This window comes from Falco naumanni, chromosome 11, assembly GCF_017639655.2.
Source record: "Falco naumanni isolate bFalNau1 chromosome 11, bFalNau1.pat, whole genome shotgun sequence".
Taxonomy (NCBI): domain Eukaryota; kingdom Metazoa; phylum Chordata; class Aves; order Falconiformes; family Falconidae; genus Falco; species Falco naumanni.
The window spans coordinates 27,913,250-27,940,014 of record NC_054064.1 but is presented as its reverse complement, the minus strand read 5'-3'; the positions used below and the strand labels follow the sequence as shown (position 1 = coordinate 27,940,014).

The 26,765-nt window shown below is 44.6% G+C and overlaps 1 protein-coding gene across 1 annotated transcript in view; it reads right to left on the bottom strand.

The window, feature by feature from the left end:
• RNF11 (ring finger protein 11) overlaps positions 1-26,622 on the bottom strand; it is a 32,448-nt gene extending 5,826 nt beyond the window's left edge. Inside the window, exon 1 of the mRNA XM_040609837.1 lies at positions 26,146-26,622. Coding sequence (XP_040465771.1) covers positions 26,146-26,268 — 123 coding nt within the window. The 5' untranslated portion in view covers positions 26,269-26,622. The remainder of the gene's footprint in view (positions 1-26,145) is intronic.
• Positions 26,623-26,765: the final 143 nt, after the last annotated feature.

Sequence of the window (26,765 nt, the reverse complement as noted above, 5' to 3'; positions counted from 1 at the left end):
TATGCTGAAGAAAGGTCCCGCTCACTCCAGCATGGATATTCAAGAGTAACAACGTGAGGATTCAACACTTCAGTCAACCCAAATTTGTAGTTAGAGGCTCCCTGACACGTATCTATATAAAACAGGACTGCGTTACCCAAGTAATCGTTACTTTACTCCAAAGACTAGCATGAATGTATTGTTCTGGTATCCCACTTTTCCCATCTCTAACAGGGAAAATGTTTTTGCAGACAAAATTATGAAATACTGAACTTCTAGCCAAAGTCAAGTGTTATTTATCATTTGATAAAGATGTCAGGCATTTCACACTAAGATGAAATTTCATGTTAACTCTACTCCATGCAAAAAGCCTAAAAAATGCCAAAACAAATAATCAAACCCACATATTAGGGTCAAGCAATGAAGTAAAAATCACTTTCTGGCACTGAATTTGCTTTAATCATTATTTTCCCCCCATATGAATTTAGCAATGATGAAACATATCAGCTGGCAGCAGCCCTGGAGATACACAGCTTTTTTCTTGTTCACAAACTAGGTGGTGTCAGCACAAGCTTCCCTGGCTTTCTGTGCCCAGAAATCATTCCTTCCTAATGTTTATTCAGCCCTTTACATGACAGCATTAGTTTAGATTCAGGGGCTGCAACAGGGTTTATGTCTCCATCTCACCGTGGCTCCTCCTCCTTTGGGGGGGGTTGGGGATCATAGAGGGCATCTGGAGGTCTGCGTTTTTAGCTTTAATGAAAATAAACATTTTCACACGTGGCTTAAAAGGCCCAGACACTGTGTTTTTGCATGCAGATTCCCAAGCACGCTTTGGGTTCTTGCCTAGAAAAAGGAGGTTTCATAAAGCATGATTTTTAGTTTGAAGTTTTCTCATCAGTCAGATTTACCTTGGTTACTTATGCTGCTGTAAATCCGCTTTGCTCTTGTTTTACAGCATTTTCATCTTGTTTTTGCAACTGCAATGAATTTGTAATACTCTGAAAACAGGTCAGCGGTAGATCAGAAACTCTTAATCCCTGGATAAAGATTATTTTAAGATCCCTCTACACCATATATAGGCAGTATGTTATCAGGGCTTTTGTTTGTTGTTTTTAATAATTGCACCAACATGCACAAATTATCTTTTCAGGAAGGTCAAAGGTGAGATGAATAATTCATAACATCTAACAGTTCCAGAGGTTAAAGCTTCACTGCTGCCCCTGAGATCCTGTCTACAGCTACCTGCTTTGCTCAGTTTCCATCTCTGAATTTTCTTCCTCATCTAATCCAATGCTCTCAGTGTCTCACCCTGGGATGTTTATTTGCATTTTAACACCAGATCAACAGCCTATCTGTTAATTCAGTCCGACAAAGGAGACAAACATCTTCCTAGCTGTGTTCACCCCTAAGTCTTTTTCACATTTGTTTAAATACCAGTAGGTATAGCGCCTACACTCCTCGTGGTTGCTAATTAATTAATGCAAATATAACAGTTCAATTTTAATCTCCCCAGCTGTTCCCACAGCTCTTTTTTGAAATCCCTTCGATATGCAAATGTCTGTCTTGAAACGCTGTCTGAAAGCGGCTGCACTGGTTCACGTACAGCTGCATCGGTGCCACATACGCTTTAGTGCTCACCAGCCCTCGGACGCTGGCCTGGAAGCAGCCTGGCCTTTCTGCAGCTCTAACAGCCTTGTAGCAGCATCACTGCCTATTATACCACTCACCATCGCTACACAAATCTTTCAGCCTTGCTGCTTCCCAGTTTTCCCACTTCTAAGGTGAGATGCTTAGCGGGAAGCCTAAATACAACTTCAGTTTATAGATGTAAAGTCAGGAGGGGGGGGGGGGGGAAAGCACTTTTTGGTGGTTTGGGGTTTGTTTGTTTGTGGGGTTTTTTCCCCAAAATCCCCGCTGAATTTTAGGAAATTTTCTCTTCTTGCTACTTTATTGCTCAAAGAACTCACTGGGATGATGGTCGAGGGGCCTTTTCTGTGAACACCATTCTGATCCAGATGAAAAGATTCAAGCTCCGTCTATATGTGAATACACATTCTGAAATAATATCCTCCCCCAAGACACATTAATGTAAAACCACTCGCCATTATAATGTGCATTATACAGCAACTACAGCTTACTTTAATAATCCTTAGAACATTACGAGCAGCCTGCCAACTATAAAAACCACTTTCTGCCATACAGAACAGTTCATTTATTAAGCTGAATATCAGTTGCTATAAAACATTATGTAATGAAACTGTTACCCAATCTTTTTATATTCCCGCTTCCAGGTAGCCAGTCAGTAGAAGTAACTGCGACAGCTGAACACTTAGACACCTAAGAGTTCTTTTGAAAGAAAAATCCCCTCCTCTTGCCTCTCCCATTTCGGGGGGGGGGACACCTGGGACAGACAACCAGACCAAACACGCGTGCATGCACAAGAGCAGCCGTTCTGGTACAAGCTGGGATCTAATGCATGGGTTTGCCTAGCAGACCCCATTCACTGAACAGCAATATAGTCAGAAAAGACATTAAACTAATGCCCTATCAAGCAAAACTGTAACTGATCCTTTACCAAATTCTTAAGCGTGCCAAAGACCGAATCCCTTTCTGTGATAAGTCTGGAGTTGCAAGCAATTCTCTCCCAACAAATAATAATACATTTCCAAACAGACTCATTGCACTGCTCCACTAATACACGCCCATCTTTAGCACAGGGTTCCAAGGCCTTGCGTTTCTCAGGATTCCCACATTCCTCATTAAGGAGACTAATCACAGAATTTAAATTTTGAATGTATATTTGATTCATCTGGAACTTTTAAGGCCAATAAATCTATACTTCATTTTTAAGATTTCTCAGGGGATGGTTCTGCTACCACACTGCTTGCTGGGGAGAGCCAACTTCAACTGTTTGTGACCATTTTAGCAAAACCCCTTCACTTTTACTTTCCTTTGTTCGATATATTCCTTGATAAGCTTGACAGCAAACCCAAAAACCATATAAAATTTCACGTCCATTTTTCCTTTAAAATTTTATTAGTATCACAATTATCATTTAAATATTTAATAGAAAATTTTCATGCTGAAATAAATGCATGCACAAGCACCGTACTGGCCCATAGCCAGGACAGCAATACTCCAAAACCCAGTAAGGGCCCCCCTGTACCTGGGCCACGTTCAGGTTTGTACATGCTTCCCACCAAGGTGCTCTTAAGGGAGGATTAGTAAGAATTCTGGCACTGTAGGAATCGGGCATTGTAGATACGGTCAGTCACTAGTACAAGAACAGACTAAGGAAACAAGTCTGCAACAGAGGAGAGGAACCTGCAGGATCTGCACGGCGTTTCTCCAGCTGCTAACACCAATTAAGAAGCGATGCCCCGTCTGAGTCATACGCCATTTCAGGGGGAGGTGTTTTTTGGTGAAAGCCACGGTGGGGCTGCAGTGATGGTACAACCTCATTTAAGCTATTAGTAAAACCGTAAAATTGTCCTTCGCATTTTTCACAATTATCCCACTGAAATTACTGAGAAATAAATTTACCTGAACAGTTGGAAAAGATAAGCAACCACGAAAGAAAGCAATTCCTGGCTGCCGACTCTTAAAATGTCACCTGTCCGCCGAGCTCAGCTTTGCTACCGAAAATAGGGCTGAGGCAGAGAGAGGAGGTACGAGCTAGATGCATCCTGCCTGCTGCTTTCCTAGATGGTGACAAGGGCTATTAGAGAAGGGGACTTGGTTTTCAAGCTCCTTACCTGTGCTGTCACACAAACCTAAAGAGGCTACCTACTGCCAAGGGAAAGAGCTGACGGGGACCTTTGCAGCTTGGCCGGTGCAAACCCACCTCCCCTGGCAGCTGGAGATCACCGGCTGCTCCACAGTCACCTGCTCGGAAATGCCATTAACCATCACTGCAAACCTGAATACACAAAACTAGCAAGAAGGAGTTGTAGGGGGAAAAGCAGTAATTAAAAAGCAGTAATTAGTCCCTGGAAGCACAATCTCCTGACACAACAAGGCAGTTTTTACATTTCCAGACTGCACAGCAGGCTTCTCTGATTCAAGGGCCGTATCCCTAAGTACGGTTCGCTTCCACTAACCAAATTCATGTTCGCCAGCTTCATGTTGGTTTTAACTGTCTTTGTTCCTTTCTGCAGTGATACCATCACACATCAGCGTGCAAATTTCTTCAGAGAAGTGGGTAACACATACACCAACACATCCCAGACCATCAAACTGCTCACCAGAGAACTGACTCCATCTCTCCAGACAGCCCCACTCACAGCATTGGGCTACAACTTGAGAGATAACAAAATCCTCTTATTACAGCTCCTAGCATGTTTATTTTCATAGGGGTTTTATATATACATACATGGAAGGACAAGATCCATACGCAATTTACAAAAATTCAAGCTTTTCTGTCAAGTTGCTGCAGTGAGCAAAGCCAGGAAAGAACAGCTGCACCCAAACACTGAGTTAAGAACACTCACGGCACAAAACGCAGCCTCCCAAGACTTGTACACCCCGAGAACTACAAGGCCAAGCACCTGGGTAAGGAGAAAATCCAGCTGAAGGGGCCAGCAGCCATTTCTGCAGCTGGTAGTAGAAGAGCAGCAAACGTATGCGGATCACCCTACCCCACCAGCAAACCACAACATCTGCGTTTCTGGTACACGTTCTCTCCTACTCGTGCCAAGTGGTTATCTCTGCAGAAACCCCTTCTCATGCCTGGCAAGCGCAAACCGTTATTACAGTACTATGGCTGTGTTACACAGCACTTACGGTTCAAGCAAGACAGCTGCTGGAGAAATAAAGAGCAGATTTGACAATAACTAAAAACTGAAGTTTTGGGAAGAAGAAAACTGTCCCATAGTGGAAGAGGCTGAAAACAAATAAATCTCTGGGACTGTCTCCTCTGCTGAAAGGTACAGACTGAACCTGCTGCGTCCCATTCACTTACTGCTGTGGAAATGCTGACTAGCAGGAAACAAAAAATAAAAGAACATCCCAAACAAACGAATCCTGTTAACATGTTTTTCAGAGGCTGCATTCAAGCACAAGAGATGGAGGAAGCACTCTGGAGCTATGATGGAAAAGCTGACAGAAGGCTAACAGTCCACACAGAAATAGGGGAATCGTTCGCACTTCCTTCAGACACGTATTTACCTTCTGGAAAGGGTAAACATCAATCAGTGCAACTTGTTTATAGTATAAATCAAAGGGATAACAGCTAAAACCGTTAGTATTGATCATCCTGGGTAATACCTGAAGTCTGCAGGCAGCCTCGACTCTTGCTATGCCAGGTCCTGTATGCAGTGCAACAAACCGGCTTGCTCACAACCTGCCCCACTCAACCCACGGCCTCAGCCACGTGTGATCTGTCCCCAACACTGTCGTCCCCACACACACACCCCACTCACTCAGAGGATTTGACTCACCTGTGGGTACAGCAGGCAAAAAAAAAAAACAACCCTTATGCTGACACGTGCTTCTGACTCCTGGGACAGGAGCTTGGCCCAAACCTACCACGCTATAAACCCCCAGAGCATTGCATCACTTGGACAAGTCTGTGCAAGTTCCTTACGTGAAGGGCTTCATATGGATTACTGGATAGGCAGGCACCCAGTGAAGAGTATAGGCATATAGGTGACTGCAGGTGGGCAATGTAACACACTAAAGAGTGAGTAACAGCACGCACTATGCCCTGAACTGCCTACTGAGCCCACAGACCCAGCATGGCTGAGCTAAGCACGTGCAGCCGCTGCTCACCTCCTGGTGCTGTTTCAGGGAATTTGGGAATTGGGACACAGCTGACTTCAGCGGGTCTAAAACAGCACTGCCGCCGAGCCACCGGTCCTGCCACCTCCCCTGCACTGGCTCTACCTACGCTGCTCAACTGCCTCTTCACCTCACGAAAAGCAAACAAACCATTACCATCAACCCTGCGATCCCTACAGCCACTGGAAAAGTTGGAAACAGGCAGCCAAGAGGAAAATGGGATGAGTGCCCCTGTCAGGACTTAGGCCAATTGTGAAACCTTGATTCCAAACACTTAAAAATATAGCAAGAGTGCTAAAATGTATCTTTTGGCAAGAATCAGGTCAGCTTAAAGGCAATTCTAAGAACAAAACTGCCCTTCCAAGTACTTCATGAACAAGGTAGCAAAATTACAGAAATCATCCCTAATCAGCCAAGAGGACAGGCTAGGGACAGAGGGCCAAAACAGGGTGTAAACACCAAAACGCACGTAAGCTGAAGACGTGAGCAATCCATCAGGGGAGGACTGCTGAAGTATAAATACAGGCTGTACTTCCATGTATAAATTTGTGTATATGTATATTTAAATGTGCTAGTCTGAACTAATAAGAACAGAAAACATAGAGCAGAGAAATACTATACAGAACTAGGAATGTGTTTTAGAAAAAGTAGGATATCAAAGGGTCAGAGAAATCAAGTGATGGATGATCTCATCTCCAGGCTCCAATGTATGGAATTACCTTGGTATTATCGTTCCACAACACGGCAGGCATCCTCTGTGGGCAAAGAGGGCTAACCAGAACGCAATTTAACAGCCTTGCCTAAAGCAAGTTTCAACACACATCCAAAACCATCATATCGAATGCAAGTCCTCATACATCAAGCTCCTAAAACAGGCCTTAAATAGACCCAACAGCCCCAGCTGGAATAAGAACATCACTCCCGTGTATTGTCTTCTGGGAGGTGTCAATTGAGCTTCAGATAAGAGGTAACACTGATAATGAAAACAAACAGGCAGATCAACAGCAGCTATCTCAGATCATTTACCCTTGAGGTACTATCCATCGCAAGGACACAAAATACTTTTCTGTATCCACCCAGTTGCAAGCAAGCACCAAAAAAGCGGTTTGAAAAAGGACGTAGTAGTTCTTTTTATAGAGATGCAACCTGTTACCCAACCAAAATACACAGAAGAGGCAACGTGGGAGGGGGCTTCTGCAAACCTTGCCAGGGATCTTCCCCTTGAGCAGGGAGCAGGTAAGAATGGCTGACGAGGCAGTGCCACAGCCAAGCTGTGCTCGCCCAGGAAGGTGGGCTACCAACGGGCTCCTGATGTACAGAAACCTGATGAAGAACTTTCCATCGGGCCTTGCAGCAAACAGGGACTCAGCAGAGTGGGAGTCTTGCACAGTGCGAACCTCTGCCAAACCATACAGAAAGAAGGTAAGATTGTTCTACTCAGGATAAATGACTTGGGGGGAGAAAAGTGGTAACAGTCCACATCCCTTTGCAGAACTGCTTCAAGAAGCAGATGGGGCCGGTGATGAGCTGGGTCTGCATTAAGCACAGTGCAGGAAAACCTGAAGCCAAGACATTGCTGGTGTGGCAGCCAGCAGGGTTTGTTGCAAAACTCAGGAGTCCGTGTTATACTTCACTTGCCCGTAACTTCATACTCCACTGGAAATACTTTAATTGCCTTTTTAACAAAGCCATCCTCCATTACAAATGCTTGCTCAAGCAGGAAGCTGCCCCACCTTGGCAGTTCGATGGTACACTCAGATTCACAGGCCTTTTTATTTCATTAATGGTGTCTGAATTTCTAACACAGAGTGGATGCCCCTGAGATCCAGGTGTGTGGCTTGAAGCCTCAGCCTAGGCAGTGCAGCAGGGGACTGGGCTGTGCAGAGGCCACCAAGAGGCTTCCCAAGGCCAATTAAAGGATATAATCAACGCTGTGTTTTGCAACAGCTTAACCACAGAGGGGGTTTTCAGCATGTTTCTGCATTAGCCTGCTAGGAAGCCACACCGACGAAGCCCCACGTATGCCCGCCATATATTAGGGCACCTCAAACACAGTGTGAGTGTGCGGCTGTCCCGGGTGTTCCTGGCAGTGGTGTGTTGGCTCGGTGGGGACATCCCGGCCATCCACCCAGCCACCAGCTGCTCCTTCTGCCATCTAGATCCTGGGCAACCGATGGCGACGGGGGCTTCTGTGATTTCTTCCACATTTTGAAGCTGGAAATGGGGTCTGAATCAGGAGGGGGTGCCAAGAGCACCCTGACCCACCGGGCTGCACACAAGAGATTTCAGCAGAACCCAGGGTGCTGCACCACGCAGACACTGTCACCTCTGCCAGGTGCACACGCGTTGCCATCTCCGTGCTTCAGTGAGAACGCAGACACAAAAAATGCGATTTGGCCATTTGTTTAGCATCTTTGATAATAACATTAATTATTTCAACTCTGAGTTAATGAGCAGCAGCTGTAAACAGCCAGAGGCACCAACTCGGGCTCATCTCAGCCGGTCATTTATTAATCTTAAAGGAATGTCTCGGGCATTAAACGATCATTACTGAATCTGTTGGTTTGTTGTTGTTTTTTTTAAAAGCAGTGCTCTATCTAAAAGCAAGGAATGACTGTATGGATACTAAGGCACACCAAAGCTTGACAAAGCTCTACTTTCCGATGCAGTATTAGCAGTGAACACAAGGGCAATGTTTCTATTTTTTCCAGCAAAGTCTTGTCCTCGCAAGCAGTGACTCTGCGTTTTTAGCTTGCAGGGCACAAATCCAAGTGTGATCTCATGCAACTGTCAAACCTCTTCTAACAGAAAAAAGTCCTGTGCCAAGAACAGGTAGAAAAATCATAAATAGCTCTCTCAGGAGTTGGGTTATACAAGCAAAATATTTCCAGAATGTGTTTTTCCTACTTGTTTTAAAAGTTTTAAATGCATGGAGACAGTTCAGTGAACATTTGGCCATTTCTTTAATCCGTCACCAGAAAACACATTTTACTGCCATATATGAAACATACAGCCAGTTGCCGGTGCAACAAGGACAAGCCACAAATGTTTGGCTTCACAGATGAACAGGGTACAACGTCCATCACTAACTGTATGAGCAACCACCTGTCTAATCAGCGTTTTCAGTCTGTTTGGGGTTGTTGCTTTTTTTAGATACTTGCCTTTGGATCTTGCCTGTGCTGCTTTTACAGCAAAAATACTTGTGTTCATTTCAGCACAGGTGCTTTCAGAGTAGGTGGTTTGAAGGGGGAACTGAAGCAGGCACAAGGCTCTGCAAGGGTGAGGAGGGAAGATGGGGAGCACAGATCCCAGCCTGTGCAGGCACCGCTGCTCCCATCCCACCCTGCGCTGCCCCGATGGGATGAAGAAATACCTCCAATTCATCAGGCCATCTCCCTGCTTACACCCCCTCTCATGGAAGGTGGCAAGAGCTTCGTTTACGCTGAAATTGGCTTTCTGAGGAAAACTTGAGGTTTCACAATGGATTCATCCTGCTGACTGCAAGTAGCAGTAAGATCTACAACCACCCCAGCAGCACACTTAGTAAGGATTTCAAACGCTACTGGGGACGTGGCACTTGAGCACCAGCTTAAGTACTTGCCTGAATTGAGGCTCAGGCTGCTACAAAAAAAATCTCAGAACAGAAAACTGTTTGAGAGGAGGGACACGAAAACAGAGAGGTCATTTTTCTGAATATGGACTGACTGGTTGGAAGACAAAGCCCCATTTCACCCTGACACACCCGTATGACAGCAGCTGCAAAGCCTGGAGATCTCCAGCCTTAGCTCATCCATACGCAATGAGGGATCTTCCATGTTGCCTGCAGTACACCAGAAACTCTGAACACCTAACACAGTGATAGATGGATGCAGTTTTAGGGCTGGAGCTGTGAAGATCACATGGAAATACAAAGGTTGTCTGCACATGTTTACAAGCACTAATTTCCCAAGAACATTACCTGTGACTTTCAGATATTCCAGTTTAGACACATGTGTACAACTAAACTGCTCAGGCCCAGCACCAAAGTGTAACTCTACCACAGGTGAAATATATGCTACTTTTGATACCCCTCAGAGTCAGAAATAAAAGCCTGATGTCATCAACACTATGCTACTGACAGTCTTTCAGGCTTCATGAAGATATACAGAAATACTTCTACTTACCATATTCTCCTGCATTAATGTTTAGGGTGGAATAACCACGTCCTGCTACAACATGATAACGAAAATAAGTATTGCCAGTTTATACACAGACAAATTGCAGTCATAATAACACACTGGAACAGAGTAACACTGAACTTTGAGGCAGTAAATGTGGAGGTATCGGGTATGTTATCATGGAGGGGGAAAAAAAAAGAAAAACAATAAAAAAAAAAAACACCACCAAACACAATACAGCCACAGCAAAACAGCTATTAAGAAAACCCTGGAAGTTTTTTAGGCTTAATTTATGACATTTAGTCTGGAATATACTTTGTTACTTTGGGAGTCATTAGAGTGTAACTACAGATGTAATTGTAATAGCTACTAGACAGGCTTGAAAAGAAGAGAAAAAGCAGCTTCCTGCTCAGATTTTAATTCCATAAACAGAAATATCATCAATTACTACCAAAAAGTTTTAGTTATCTTTGTAGACTTTTTAGCTCACTGTAAGGTCTCCAAAGGGACACCCCTCAAATGCATCGCCAAGAGGCAGCGAGAGCAGCAGAGTAGCCTGGGAAGCAGATGGCATTTAGCGCCGCTCCTCCAAGTCCAAGGACCTACAGGACTAAACTTACTTGGTCTCTTTACACACCACCGCAGTTAAGTGAGGTCAGGGAAGGTGCTTCCCTGGGGACACTGAAAGATTTGCACACTGATCTCTGAACCCAACAGGCAATGTAACAAGATGTGCCAGAACTCCTGTCTTTGTTCGGAATACCTCCTTTCCTACAGGCAGATCTCCGCTACAGTAAAGACATGAATAGAAATTACTGCATGCAGCAAATGCTTTTTTGTTCTTTTAGTTGTTGTTTTGAATCAGACAGTAGAAGCAGGAATAAACCCAGCATTTTGGGAGATGGGCAGCTCTAGATGCTTCCTTGAGGGCAGAAAAGGGCTAGGCATGGCTTTCCCCATGAACTTTGGCAAAAATGAGTCCAATGTTCAAATAAAATCTGCTGAAAGCCATACAGCAAGTAGCCTAAGGAGCAAACTCAGACTGGCAGATCAGATTAAAGAAAGTTTCCTCGCTCTGCTGAAGCTTGCTACAGACACATTAGCCTTGAAGTAACTTACAGGCCTGACCCTGATTTTTTTGTATCACTTTAGGTAATGCTGCATTGCTGGTGAGGTCCCAGCATGTCCTGGAATGGTTTACCCCAATGAGAAAGGGTAATGGCTAGCAGTGCATGAAAAGTGCTTGCCCCTTGGACTTCTGAGGTGCATGTTCTGCAGATTTAGAGTGAATATTATCTCTGACTTCCATTATCAGTCACCACGACAAAATTCACAAGATGCTGAGCAGTCAATGATCCCTCAATCACTTAAAATAAGCCCTGCTTTAATCCTTTTTCTTTCTTCTTTTTGTTTTGTTTTAGTTTCACTATGGGGGTGAGAGATTCTGGTTTTTAGGAAAACCAAGTTGCTTGAATATCATATCCATTAACAAACAAAATAAAAATAGAAGTGTTAGCCTAGAAAAATGAAGGCTGAAAGAGATATAGGACTGATCTCTAAATAAATCAGGAGAGTAAACCTCAGAAAACAGCTAAGATCTGTTCGGTACAAGAGTAACAGGTGCAAGTTTGCCATGAATAATCTACAATTGTGGAGTAGTTTCTTGAGCCTTAGTTCTCAGTTGATCAAAAAAGGCTCCCTGCAGAAGCAGTAAGGGCAGAGCCTGACCAGTACCTTGCAAAAATCGTGTATTACCTGCAGAAAACAACTTCACTAAGCATATGCATAACTATCCATACATCCCCTTGTTCAGACACCGGAAAACCATCCAGTTCACACTTTCGTTAATATGCAATTTCCAACACTGTGCTGAACACGGCTGTTATCCAAGTTAATATACGCTATGATGCTGTGGAACAACTAGCAGTATCACTTGTCATGTATAACTCGAAGCTAATTTAACTAAAATATGGAAGATAACGCTCATTAAATCTGAGCCTCATTTTGTTGAGGCTATTATAAATGTCTGCAGGCACTGTTACGTCCACCTGGAAGTTTAAGACACTAACAAAACAAAAGCTTTCAAAGTGAGAAAAGTAATTTTTTGACAAAGTAATCTTCCATTAGCAATTCTGGTTTGATCTCTGCTGGGTTTTTGATAGACCATTGGTGGAAAGCACCTGGCAGCTGAAGCACAAAGGTTCCTGGCCAAACCTTTCCTGCAGCACAATCTACAGGTAGAAGCAAAGTGAAGGCAGGGCTGAAAGAAACACCTTTATAAGCCTGATTCTGACGACCATATGCTAGCTGGAAGTTTTAGCACATTGTGAAGTCTCCAGCTTTACAAACCCATCCATATTGCTTGAGTAGCACCTGGCAGCTGCACCACTGGTAAGGATTTGGCCTGTGGCAAGCCAAATATAATGTCATCGGTGAACAAGTATACATGGGATTACTGCACTCTATGCTGATATACAGGCGCTTTATTGCTGGAACACTGTAACCATCCTGCATCTACGATTTTCAAAAAATATGTATCTTACTTCAGCTTGATGCATTACTTAAGTCTTTTTAAAGGAGAAAGGGCAACAGCTGCTGGTGTGATTTAAATACTTATATTCTGTCCAGCTGAAATGCATCACTGTACTCAAACTGAAACCTGGCCAGCATATTTTGTGAAATAAACCAAGGAAATGTTAGTGGCAGCAAGCAGACTCATTCAGAGAACTATTTCTACAGCTCTGCAGTGCCTCACAGCCACGACAGCGTGCTGGGCCATTTGATTACTGGTGTCTGACAAGGAAGGGTGCCCCTCGCTGCCCCAGCAGCCCCTGCCCCTGTGGCTTTCAGGCTTTTTTTTTTTTTAGGTCTCCAAGCCAAAATTAAGCCTGACCCAACTTAGTTCATGAAATAAAAAAAAACCATCATAAAGATGGTATTTTCTGCTCACATTCAGCATTACTGGTTCCGAATTCAGAAGTCTGAACAGAAAGGCTCTGAGCAAGAGGGTTCGAGCTATGCAAGAGCATGGCATGACCACAGAAATGACAAGAGTTGGTAACACCGCATAACCAGACGCATAAAGAAGCGGCGAGATTTGTTTCTCAGATTTATTTCTTGAAATAGGCGTTTGCCACTCCATTTGCTTTAAACAAGACTGGCTTCAGCAGGAAACTAGTGGCCTCTCCTGAGGGACGCCAGACTAGAATAAGGAGTCACAACAAATGAAACAGGGCAGCCAAATTGAGGTGGCCCAACTTAGCTTCTGCTCTTGCATACTTATATAATTTCTTCATTCTAAACATTTTAGACAACAGGGAGGTTGTTTTATTAAAAGCCACATACACTGGCAGTCCTCACATACATATGCACAAAGGTAATCAAACTCCTAACAGCAGTGACAAAGCTTGCCAAGTTATGTTCAGACTTTGGAAACCATCCACAGAGTCATAACTGGAAGGCTTGTGTGAGGAAAGAAGCAGAGCAGCACCCCACAATGCAGATGAATGATGTTACTGTAATCAGTTGTGTCCCAGGGGATATCACAGTCTGCTGCGCAACATGAACAGGCTGTGGAAGTCTTCACCCATTCCTGTACTTAGCAAACATACCCATGAACTGCTGGGTAATGTTAATGAAACTTCTTTAAAAAAAAAAAAAAAACAGAAAACAGTGAGGAAAAGCATCCAAGCTTCTTTAAAGGCAGCTGCAGTAGACAGATTTATATTTCTTTTTATTACGTTCTGTTGTTTGTGTTTCTGTTGGTTTTGGTGTGTTTTTTTTTTTAAATCAGAAAGATCACATCTAAGAAAAACAGAATTAATGCTTTGTCTACATCAGAGGTTTGTCCTGAAGCATCCCAAATCCCTCCAACTGATGTCACTGCCCCACTGAAGTTAGAAATGGCACCTTTAGATCACATTTCATGTACAGACCACCCCAAATGCACTCACTGCCCAAACCAGTATCAAAGATTCATTCTGGGCATGCTCTGGTATGCAGTTAAGACTGAGCATATCCTTAACTGTGACATGCAGAAGCCAAAACTCCTGTAATACTTGGTGGTAATAGCAAACACCTAATAACCTGACACCTCTAGACCCTTCCAGAGATGTCACAATGTAAAATGCAATATATAAAAGGATAAGAGAACAAATAAATCCAGTCTCCACTGGGAAGTCAGTTCAGTTTACTAATCTGATAGGAGAAAAGTAAGAGCAAGAGAACCCATTGCAGACACTTCAAGGGTATGAGCTGACTCACTGAGGGATGAGATAAGCACCAAAGCCACCAAGAAGCGACTGCAGAGCATGTGGGTGCAAGTGAAAAACAGGAGAGAAAAGCAAAGCAATCCCTTTTGGCAGCAGCAGATGGTTAGATCAGACCTCCTTGCGCCAGAAACACGGGGGACACACCGCGCCGATCCCAAGGCACGCCACATTTTTGCCTAGTTTCAGCTTGTGGTCTGCTGAACACAGAGCTAGCCCCCGAGCCTCGACTTTGGCCTCAGCTACGTTCACTCCCAAGCAGTGTCTGTCAAAGCCATTATTTTTTATTTTTAAGTGCTAGAGCAGAACCCTGCCTCCAGTCAAGTTAAACGAAGGCAGATGCTAGCTTTCCCACATGCCAGAGCGGTACACACCCCAGCGCGGGAGCACCGATGGGTTCCATCCGCACCCACCCCTGGCGTGGCAAAGGCCCCAGGAGAGGAGTACGTGGTGATGTTAGGCAGCAGCACTTTCTTTAAGGGTGTGGAAAGTCCCCTTCTCGCCCCAGAAAGGTTGCAGAAGCCCAAACAGTTCAAGCTGCTGACACACTGACTCGGATAAACTCTCCTACACCTAAAAAAAAAAAAAAAAAAAAAAAAGCCTTACGCTGCCTAAGGGGTGGACAAGTTTCCCTCAGCCTATAGCACTGCTCACCATTTGACTCGCTACCCCCCCGAGGTGGAAACGTTTGTCTGATCCCTCAACACCAACAGCCTGTTGGTAGCATCTATTACATAGTTGATACTACGTATGTCATACCATTTTCCCAGGTTTTGCTTTCCCATAAAAATACCACCACACCAGCAGCACTGCTTGGAGGAATATCCCATCTGCACGACCTGACCAGAGCAAAGAACACTCTGACACCAGGATATCACGTTCAGAGTCCACTGCAGAAACTCCTGCCAGCACCAGGGCGCGATCCAACTCACTTGTTAACCAAGAGGTACTTGGTCGTTACTCAGCCAGAGCACACAGAGACATAGAGACATGAAGTTCTGTATGTTGCAGCTGGAAGTTTGGAAGTCTGGCCTTCACCATGCTGGAATCCTGTAAGATGTATTTAATAAACCCCAAAATAAGAGGAAGGATAAACTACCCTCCCTTTCTACATCAGCCTAAAACTACAGCTGTTTTCTCCTCAGTTTATCAGCTCAAAGTAGGTGACAGCTACATAAAGACACTTCAGGAGAAGCTATATATAGGGTGAAGTGAACTTTTCCCCAGGAAACTCTAGATCTAGGTCATCTTGCTTCTTCTGGGAGGTAGGAAAAAACAGGTTACTCATTGAACAAGAATACAGTTGATAGAGGAAAACAAAGATTACTTGGAGCGTGAAATTTTGTGTGGATGGTATTTTTTTCCTTTCCTAAAGGATTTGTAAAAATAAAACTAAACATTCATTAAACATTGTGTTTCTGTATACCTGACTCCATCTACTGTGAATCAAGAAACTCACTATATTTACAAAAGGAACGGGCATTCTTTGTTAAACTTCCTTTCAGTGGTTTTACCCACACAGCAAAATAAATACAACTTCACTTCTTAGAAATTCCAGAGAGTTTGTTTAAATTCAGACATAATGGAAAATCCTTTTTTACACATCATTTTTAGTTCTTACAGATGACTGGCTGGATGGATTATACACAAGCCAGAGCTCCAGGCAAGTTATTGTATGAGTCCAACTCCCATGGATTAAGTACCACGTTACCACTTCTAGTCAAGGGCAGGGTGGGAGGGCAACTGAGCATCTCACTCAGGTGTGGACCAACAGCCACCACCTAACTCAACCCAGCTGCTTGCTGAAGGGTAGCTGGCCATCGCAGCCACTGCAGCATCATGTGGGTGCCATTAGCTGAAGAGCCATGCCTCTATCTGGGCAGGCAGACGAGTTTTCTTGGCTCAGGACAGACCTACACAGTGCTTCTTACTAATTTCCGATTTGCAGATCCCTAATAACTGTCAAGTAGAGGTGTGGACCTGTATTCTCTGTTTAATGACTACAGATGGGATTCTGTTAGCTCTTTTGAGTACTGTCAGTAACAGCCTATAAAGCATCAGAGACCCAGGAACTAAGAGGTGAAAAAGCCCTAATCTGGAAAAGAATTAACAGTTAATTCAAGTATTTTTTCTTGAATTTTAAAAATGATGTTGTTTCCTTCCAAGAATGGCGATATACTTTCAAGGATGCCACTCTCCACGCAAGTGCCTCAAGGTCTCCAAATAGATATATCTATATATACCTTCATATATCTCCTTAACATTACAGAGCTCTGAGGCAGACACTAAAGCAATGACTGAGTCGTATTTCATAAGCTAAACTGAAGATACATGGATGCAACTACAATATAAGTCATAATACCTAAACAGAAAACAACAAAGAGAAATCCCAAAACATTGGGAACTGGCAATGGCAGTTAAGCAAGTACTATGATGGAGCATAAAATAAAGTCTACAGGTGTTAAAATATTAATGTCAGCGTCTTGGCTAAATCTGAATTTACAGCATTAGTTTGCTGATCTGAGCCTTTTACATAGTTTCCACTGAATACAGCAGTTAACTGCTTTCTGTTAAGCAACAGTACAGACCAAACCAGTTTAGTATGTCTGTAGTCGAGCAAGGCTTGCACCTGTTTGCTCAAAACCTGAGAGCAATCACTTCTCTTTGTGAACTTTAAATAAAATTAATTTATTCAGGCAAAATAATTCAGGGGGAAAAAAAAAAAAGCAAAGTTATAGTATGCCTGAATTACAGATTTTGACAACCGTGTTAATAAAATGCTGTGATTAACATTCAGCACACAGAACAAACTCTGTATCTGGGTTTAATTACAATGATGAATAAAAGTCAGGCACAGGCACCATCCCAGAGCAGTCATGCATTATACTGTCCCATAGATACTGAAATAATGGAATCTGATGCACTTTGATCTCTTAGATAAGTCTCCTGCAGCTCTAAAACACAAAGAGCAAGAGCTCCCAGCCTCATCCAATTCTGCAACGTTCGCACACTGAGTCGTAAGAGATTTGTGTCCCCCACTACCAAGATGCATCTTACGGGAATGAATGAAGTCAGATAAATATCGTTCCATTTCCTTCTGGCTAGAGCCTGTGTACAAATCATCAAGAGAGCCATACAGAGTAATAGTGGTGAGACGATAGGGAAACCTTATCATCTCTACAGAACTACTGTCCAAGTACATATAGCTATGTTATAGCTCTATTTCTGGGTTATATTCTAGTCTAGTCTGACTTTTTTTTTTAAAGCGGTTTTGCCACAACAAGGATTAGAAACTGGCATTATCTGGTAAATGTAATGGTTTTAATCACGGCTGCAGGATAGCAGATTCTTTGCTTTTGTCCAAACCAGCACTGACTGAAATTTTTTTTTTTTTTTTTTTTTGCTTACCACTGGATATTCACGTGGCTTCATTAAGTTTTATTAGTCATAAACCAGGAGTTTCTTTGATGCTTCTAGGACCTATCTCAATAGTCCAAACTAATGGTACGTGGGCTAGATAACAACCCCAAGCTCTGGAAAAGTTAAGGATGAGGTTGTCCCTGCATGGGCATTTGGCCTTGGAGTTCAGTGAGCTATGTACAAGGACTGTTTCTGAACTATGCCTCTAGAAATACAAATTGCTCCAAGTGGGGGAAAAAAGCAGATGAAAAGACTCAGAAGCTTCTCCAGTGTCCAAGAAATACAATCAAGGGAAACAGGTTTCAATATTGCAGGGATAATAGTCTGCACATTCATCACTGCATGGTGGGGCTAAGGGAGGAACTGAATTTCCTGAGTCACAGTTTCTCTCATTCCTCCAACAGTTTCAGTCCTCCCTCAAGCACCTCAGGTCTACACCACCCCTCGGCTAAACCAGCGTCTAAAGACAGAGGCAGGCTGAAAATGCTCAAAAATCAGCCCAGCCTTTGATACGACAGTATATGTGTGTACACGCGTGTGAAGCAGGGAGCGTCCGTAAGCATTCTGGTGGATCAGCAGAAATGCCCAATGCAATAAACCAGCTGGTTGTGATTTGGCTGACGCAACTGCGGTTGAAAGGATGGTTGTTTTATCTGCTCCTCGAGTTGCTGCACGCATCTGCTGTTTGTCCGTGTCACTGCGCGTGGATCGTGGCCCAGCAGCTTTTATGCCACTGGCATTCTGACTTTCTTCTTCACTGATGAGAAACAGAGCGGCTGGCAGATTCCTAGGGAGGACTGGTAAATAAAACAACCACTCTCTGTAACTGTTTGGTCTTTTGGAATTTTTTTCCTTAGAATCATAGAATTGTTTAGGTTGGAAAAAGACCTTTAAGATCATCAAGTCCAACCACTAACCTAGCACTGCCAAGTCCATAACTAAACCACGTCCCATTAGTTCACAGGAAAGTCACGGTCGATTTGCTGTAGTCCATTCCACAGATCATTATCTCTTTAAGACATAAAACCAGTTTATTTTCCATGGTTCAGAAACCGAGGCCCAGATGTACAGCCAGCAGCAGCTGCTGATCACAGAAACGAACCACTGGTACACAAAGGAAATATAGGAGCTTCCCAAACACACAGTGGTCCTAGATTTTGGGAAGGGCAGTGCTGCTTGTTTGGGTTGGCTTGCCTGGAAGAATGCAGAGTCTCCCAGCATAACCAAGATTCATCATCCTGATAAGGCAAGATTTCTTATTCCTATCTCCACTGCCTCTTCATTCCTACTAATCAAGCATCTGGAACACAGGCTGCCAAATAAATGCTGAACTATCAGATTCCAGAACAGATTTTACGAGACTTATCTACTGACTTAAACAGATCTTCTGATCAAGCTCCCTCTCTACAGCAGCAGGTTTGTCATAAATTCCTGCAGAGGTTGATTTTATAACGGAGGAATATTATCTTATTAAAACCAAATTATCATGGACCACTTTGCAAACGTGAATTAAATTACTAAGCATGCCTGCACTAAAGATAAAGTTTATTACTCCTCATTTTATAGTGAGAAAACTAAAGCACAAAGCAGTTCAGACATTTGCTAAAAGTTACAAACTAAACAAGGCTAAGCTAAGAATGGTGATGTTAGGGCTGCTGAAGTGATGTTCTGGTGGATTCTGTTTAGTTTAGCTTTGGGGTGGGGATTTTTTTTTTTTTTTTTTGGTTGAAGTCCACAGAGCAACCGTACCCAGCAAGAAACTACACACGACTCTAGCTCTGCTGGGACAGGTCGCTGCTGTGGCTGCCCCCCAGGAGGCTAGCAGAATGAGAAGAATGCATCTTCTACAAAAACACATCATACCTTCAGGAAGCAAGACATCACTTCTGAGACCTTCACAATGTCAGGGCAAATTTTTCTCCCAGTCTAAATCAAGACTGAAGCTTGCTTTGCCTTTTAGAGTCAGAGAATGGCAACTCTTCAGCTTTTTGCCCCCTGAAGGTTTTATTCTAACTCAGCCATGACATCCCTAAAAACCCTCTCTTTTTGTAATATTCTGGTTTCTTAGGAACCATTTTGTTAGTTCATAGAAAAGTCACAGCTGATTTGCTTTAGTCTATTCCACAGACCATTACCTCTCCAAGATACAAATACATTTCTCTTTGTGTGTCTGCGAGGAAGCAGTAAGAAGGACAAGCACACAAAGACTGGAAGACAGAAGTCTGTCACAAGCAAGTGGCGTTATCTTTAGTTTCCTGACCTCACATTCTGCAACCAGTTTGGCTACAACCATTACCAGGGTGTGCGAAAGCGCTCGTTAAACCGAGCTTCTTTCCTTTGTTAAAGTGATGAACAGTGACATCGGAAGACAGGGATGGACCTCGTACAGCATCTTGATCCAATTCAGACATTTCTTGCAGAAATCCATGTAAGACAGCAAGCAGTGCTCCATCAAATGTGGTTATAAATATATTCTTCTCTTCAAAACTCCTCCTGGAAAACCACCTGACCAGAATGGTTAGAAACAGATCTTCTACCAGTCATGGACTCAACAGCAAAGAGTCTAGAAACCAGCTGTAATTTTTGTAAGACAAACAAGGTAACACATAACTCCAACACCAGCATACACTTCCCATTTCCTCTAGACAGGTCTAACACCTATTTGTAACCAACTGGAGTTAAAAATTTATTTCACGCAGGCAAAGAATCACAATATCCAGCCAATATTCATTAAAACCAGCTTAAGAATGGGTATTTTTAAGATTAAAGTTACCTAACTCTGTGATACCATCCAGTGTCCTTTATCTTCAGGTTTGCCTGCCGCCTTCTCTTCTCCCCCTGCCCCCCAGCTTTTTTCACTAGCAAAATGGAAGACAGCACCAGTCAGCCAGGCTGGCAGGCTACGCTGAAACCAGTATGCATTGAGGCAGGAAACATAGGTGCTCAAGTTTCTTTCTGTTATCTAGAAAGGAAGTCAGACTTAGCACCCTCAGGAAACTTTTCATCTAGCACTGATTACCAGCAAACTCACTAAGCTCTTCAGACGTGGAAGGAGTAAGAAGTGTCACGGCATATTGTTCGCTAACCAAATAATCTTGAATGCTATTACAATGAAGTTCATAATAAATATATGTCATCACTGTTTATTTTTGCTTTGCAAAATGTTTTGCAAGGTTTGTTATTGCTCTGCACATAAAATTATTTATCAGAACTGCACCATTAAGACACGGCAGGCTTACAGATTTCCTGAATGCAGCTGTCTAAATTGTGTTTTAGAACTATTTGTCAGGAGTGACTTTATCATTCACTCAGTGCTTGGTCTTCCACAGTTAGTAGCATTCTGGAATAGTATCTCTATAGCACTTGTTCCGAGCATATTTCTGAGGATGAGTTATACAAGGTAGCAGCTTAAGCAATCATATTCTTGAAAAGAAGTAAACACAACACATCACTGGCTTACTCTACCCTTTCTCATCCATGCAGCAAACTCAACTTCAGCTCCTCCATCACCTCCTCTCCTCACTGAAGTCGACCTCCACCTAGGGCACCAGCCAGCAACACACCGACAAAGAGGCACTCTTGTTTGAAGCCCTTTGAAGTTTCCACCAGACTGAGGAATTGTGGACTGGAGCAGTATTTCAGTTCACATCCACAAACGCAACTGTAATTCATACACATCATCACAGAGATGTGGAGGACAAGCAGAGCAAATGGTAAGACCTGCATAGGAGTATACTTAAAGATTGCTTTTCTTCTACATGAAAGTAAACTTACTAGTCTGTTTGCTTTTTTTCATGGTTAGCTTTCCATATACAATGTTTTCCCATCACGTCTTTCTTCCTCTTATGCTGTTCCAACATACACCAACAATTCCAGCTCTGCACAACCACTCAACGTTAAATTGTAACATTATACTGCCATAGTCTTCCTTCTTGTACAATACACGCCATCACAGATGATAAATCATCTAATTCACAGCCCAAGAGAATTTTGTGCAAATGTTTCTATAAATGGGTGCAACTCCTCTATTAGAATTAATTTGGTTTGCAATTTTTAACACTACTGATGACCGTGCCTGTGAAAAGACAGCATCGGAACACCAATGTAACGTATCACCTAAGTCACGATGAGAGCATAATGCAAGCTCTGTTTCCCTGTCCAGCAAAACACATCCAATGTGTATCCACAAGGGCAAGCTTCACACAGAAATGCAGCAGACTATTCCAAGAAAATTTTCTGACTGTTCAACCTGGGGACTTCAACGTCTTGAATAAGTAACACTGCAGGGCTGCATCCGCTGCACGGAGGCTGCAGGTGGGCATCCTGGAGAGTGACTTTACCAGGGACCTAGGGCACCGTCATCACAGGCTGCTGTGCCACCTCCCTCAACTGGGGACGCTGGAATGAAGCGCAGGATGACAGAGGCATGGGGACAAGGGTACAATGCGCACACGTGGCAGTTAACAGAGGAGGCCCAAGGAGCCTACTGCAGCAACCTCAGTTTAAGAGAGGCCACAAAGACAATCCAAAATTGTGCTTTCAAAACCTGCCATCCTCAACAGCTTTTGGAAGATTATGGGAGCATGATACTGGGTTAAGCTCATGTTTCTGTCCTCTGGTGTCATTTTGTGCTCACAGCCTAATCAAAGGAGTATCCAGGTCAAAAGGTTTTAAATTAATCCTTGAAAAAAAAAAAAAAAAAAAGCCACTAGATCCACTGAAACATTTTCTCTGGGCCTGTAAGACAACACAAGGTAGTACCAAGTACTGCAGCACACTTTGGATCCCTTCAAGTAAAGGGATAAAATATTTTATTAGTCTCCCTGCCATATCAACATATTAAACATGCTTTTGTGAGTTTAATATAAATACCAAGACCTTGTGCTTATTTCTTATGCTTTTAGCTTATTAAGTTACCAAGTAGCACACATCTTTTTTAGAAGAGTGCAGTGTACTGTGTCCATGCTACTACTTTTTAGAAACTTAGGGAGAAAAGATGTTTAGTCTGTACTGTGCAGAATCCCAAAGTTTAATAAACTGGCAAATTATTTCCTGCAACTGCTAAGAACAGAATTAGGAGACAAGGATTAAGAAAAAGGGCACATCTGTTCTGCAAAATAAAGTCTTTGAGATGAACTACTAGAAGAGAAACTGGAAAAAACAGTGAACTTGTATGGAAAAACAGCAGAAGGCATATTGCCAACAGATGGTGAAGAAGTCATACTCAGAAAAGGAAAACAAGCTTGAAAGCATAGTCAGTTTTGAGGACTTGAGGAAAAACAAACCCAAAGCTAACTCTTTCCTAGTCACAGATTCACTGGTTAAAAAAGGAGTTGCATGTGTTTAGCACTTAGAAAAACAGTTGTAATTTCTGGGTTCTAAAATGGAGGCATCCAAAATTAGCATCTGTCTATGAAAATGTTGGTCCATTCTTGAAATCACTTCCTTTTCTCCTGCCACACCAACACACTCCTTTTTTTGGTGTATTTTAATTATTCCCCATGTTAGCCGTTAACCTTTATGCACCAGAAAAATGTCTGATGCTTTAATGGACCATTTCCACATTTACTCGGATACCTGTTTAAAAAGGTGCTTCCTCTCTGAGGCCTTTCTGCTGTAGCTGGTAACACGTACTGTCATGGAAGCAAAGAGAACGGACAGGTACACGCAGAGCTTCTGAATGGAAATCAACTCCCCTTTACCCCACGTGCCCATACCACCAATCCAATTTGCAATCTCACTTTCGGAAGCAGGTATTTCAGTCTGTTCAATAGCACTCACTGATAAAATGAATGACATGCAATACTGAAATGATTATTGGGGGCTTATTTTGCAGTTAGAAATCAATAGCTAAATAAAAATTATAGCTTAACAAGATTCCCTATGAATGCCCATGGCACAATCCCGTCGGAACACAAAGTAGTATTTTAAATGTCAAAAGAATACAGAAGTTACTTACAAAAGACAGTCATTTTCTACAACTGTGTATCTTTACCCAACAAGCTTCCTTCTCCTAGTTTGCACACCTTGCAAGATCTGTTCGGGAAGTGGACACATCATTGCTGCAAACCCAAGACAAGCACATACACCAGATCCTATTCTCTCCTAAAATATGTCTATTTTGTGGCCGAAGTTTCAGTGATTCGATTTCAAATTGTTCATCTCCTGTTTTCTTGTGCACACTGCTAGTTGCCACAAACCAGTTCTCAAACCCTTTTTATCCTCTTCCTTGCTTTCCTTTCTAACATCTATATTATTATACACACTCTGATTCTGGTTAATACACTGCAAAAGAAGTAATTATCACAAAAAAGGACAAAACTCCTAAAATCCCATTTGTAACAGTGAATCCAGGCTGCCACTTGACAGTTAAAATGTGCTACCTATTGCTAGCACAACAGCAATAACAGTGCATAAGGAATTGTTTGAATTTGGCTTGTGCATCTTGTAAGCTCCAAACAATATAAAAACATAAATCCCCTTGACCTCAAAGTACATGAAACGCTGCATAATAGCATAGGCAAGGCCTTTTAAAAAATAAATAAATAAATAAAAATCACAAACCCTCACGGTTCAAAACCTGTGGAAAGCGTAGCTTTGAATTTTGACTGTACGAGACACAAAGCGCTACCTTAAGGTGAAGCTTTAGGAATTGCTAGGATCAGCAGAGGGGGGTCTCGGGACAACCGACGATGTTCAAGACAGCCAAGTGCCTGTGGGCACATCACCGGACGCTACATAGCTCTACGCAATCGAGGGAAGTTTTGCTACGAATACGCTTACTCGACAATAGACACCTGTAGGTTCTTTCATTTTACTGTCTACTGTGCTCTCAGCCAACCACTCACATATATGAACAAGAAGTTATTCATCAAGGAAAAAATAAATAAATAAAACCCTTGACGGAGTACTTATCTACACTGAAATCCACATGAGAAGGCCTGCATGAGGCATGTACTTGATTTGTGCCTTTTACAAGAGCTAATAGGTTGTTTTAAAAGGGGCAAAAAAAGGAACACAAAAAAAAAAAAAACCCACAACTGCACAAGTCTCCCTAGAATCACAGATGTAAATGCAATAAATAGCACAAACAGTCAAACTTCATATGTTGATTTGACAAAAATACGATGCATTTCCACACCGGATGGATAACGCAGGCTTGATTTAGAACACCACCTCCTTTAAAAAGCTTCATCTGCCACCCAGCACGTTCTACACACTGGGCTTCAGCAGACATAGTTCAGAAGCCCAAAAAAAAAAAAAAAAAAAATCTCCCACATGACAAAATTTATTCTAAGGTCAAGCTTTTGCACCCAAACAGAACAAAGTGGCACACAGTGCCAAGTGACACCAGGGCAGGCTCACCGCACCCGTGGGGGCTGCTGCAGACCGGGCGCCCTCTGACACTATCAGGGCTGTCATTCCTGAACTTGTTAAAGCACTGCCAGATTACATGTCTGCCCAGTTAAATACTTCCTGCAATTTTGTTAATTATACGTCAAGGTCCGCAACTACAGAACGACTCCCATCCTAGAAAACAGCGAGCTCTCCAGCCACCCTCCAGAATTCGTGCCTCAGCTGCCATTTCTGTGGATTTCTCTGGAACACGTCCTATTCTCTCAGATAGGCAAACACTCGCAAAACTTGAGCAAAACGTGCAGTTATACCACCGGAATATTTCTTTATCTTCTTTTCATTTTTTAGCGCTGCACAACCGTGCACTGCAGAGGGCTTGCTCAGGGCAACACACATTTCTGTGTGCGGGGATGGAGACCACAGGGAGCAGCCAAGTGCCAGCCCAAGTTCAGCGCCCCCCCCCCCGCCCAGGCCACCCCCCGGGCAGCGGGGCGTTCAGACCGGCGCCACCACCCCTCCGCGCCCTCCGGAAAGCGATAGAAGTAAATACCCAGCTTTTTTTTTTTTTTTTTTTTTCCCTCTCCGATTCATCATCCAAATGGGAACTAACAGATTCTCTCTCCGAGACTGAAAAAAGCCCGGACAATGGGAAGCAGCTCCCCGCTGGCGCTCCGCACGCCCGCGGGAAACGGGACCCGCTGCGCCGGGAGTTACTTACTGGGGATCAGCTGCTGCTAAAAATACGGCAGCGAAGCCCGGGCGGCGGCGGTCCCCGTCCCGGAGCGACACGGCGGCCGCGCCGCGCCAGACGGTGATGTCACCGCGGGCAGGCAACAAAGCGCCTGCCCCCCCCCCACCCCCCCTCCTCCGGGACCCCGCGGCCGCCCCCCGCCCGGCAACCGGGCCGCCGCCACCCGCCGCTCCCCGCCGGCACCTCGCCTCCCGCCCGCCGGGAGGCCCCAGCCGTGAGACCGGGAGGGACAAAGCGGCTGCCCCCCGGTACGGCTGCGCGGAAAGGGAGAGGTTCGGGCGGCCGCCCAGCGCCGGCGGGGCAGGGGGTGTCGGCGGCGGCCCCCGGCTCGGCCCTCGGGACGAGCGGCCTGGCTGCTGCCCGCGCCCCTCACCCCCGCGCCGGGCCCCGCCGCCCGCCCGCTCCGCCGCGGCGCTCCCGCCCCCTCCCCTACCTGATATGGCGGCGGCGGCTCCTGATCCGGCTCAGCCCCGTCCCCGTAGCTGGCTCTGTCCGACTGGGACTCGTGCAGCAGCGAGATGTCATCCGAGGTGGGGGACTTGAGGCAGTTGCCCATCTTCCCCGCAGGGAGCGGGGCTCCCCCTCCGCCGCCTCCGCCTCCTCCTCCTCAGGGCCGGGCCGCCAGCCCCCGCCGGCGGCGGTTCCGCGCCCTCAGCCTCCCCGCCGCAGCGCGCAGCCCGCAGCCGCCCCGCCGGGGAGGCTCATGCCAGCCCCGGCCCTAAGCGGCTTAGCAACAGCCCGGCCGCCTCCCGCTCCGCTCCGCGGCCGCCCCGACCCCGGAGCCGGGGGGGCGGCAGGACTGGCCTCCCACCCCCCGGGGGGGCGGCGGCGTGGGGCAGCGAGTCCGGTGGGGTCCGCCCGCCCCGCGGCAGCCCGGCGCGGTTCTGCTTCCTGGTCACCAGCTCCCTGCGCACTGGGCTTTGTCGCAAAGGCCGCCCTGGCTCCTCCTCTCACCCCTCCCCGCCGGGCCAGGTTCGCAGACGCAGGGCCCCGCTCCGCCGCGCCCGGCCCCGGCCCCACGGCGGGGGTAGCCCTGGCCGCCCCCGGCGGGAC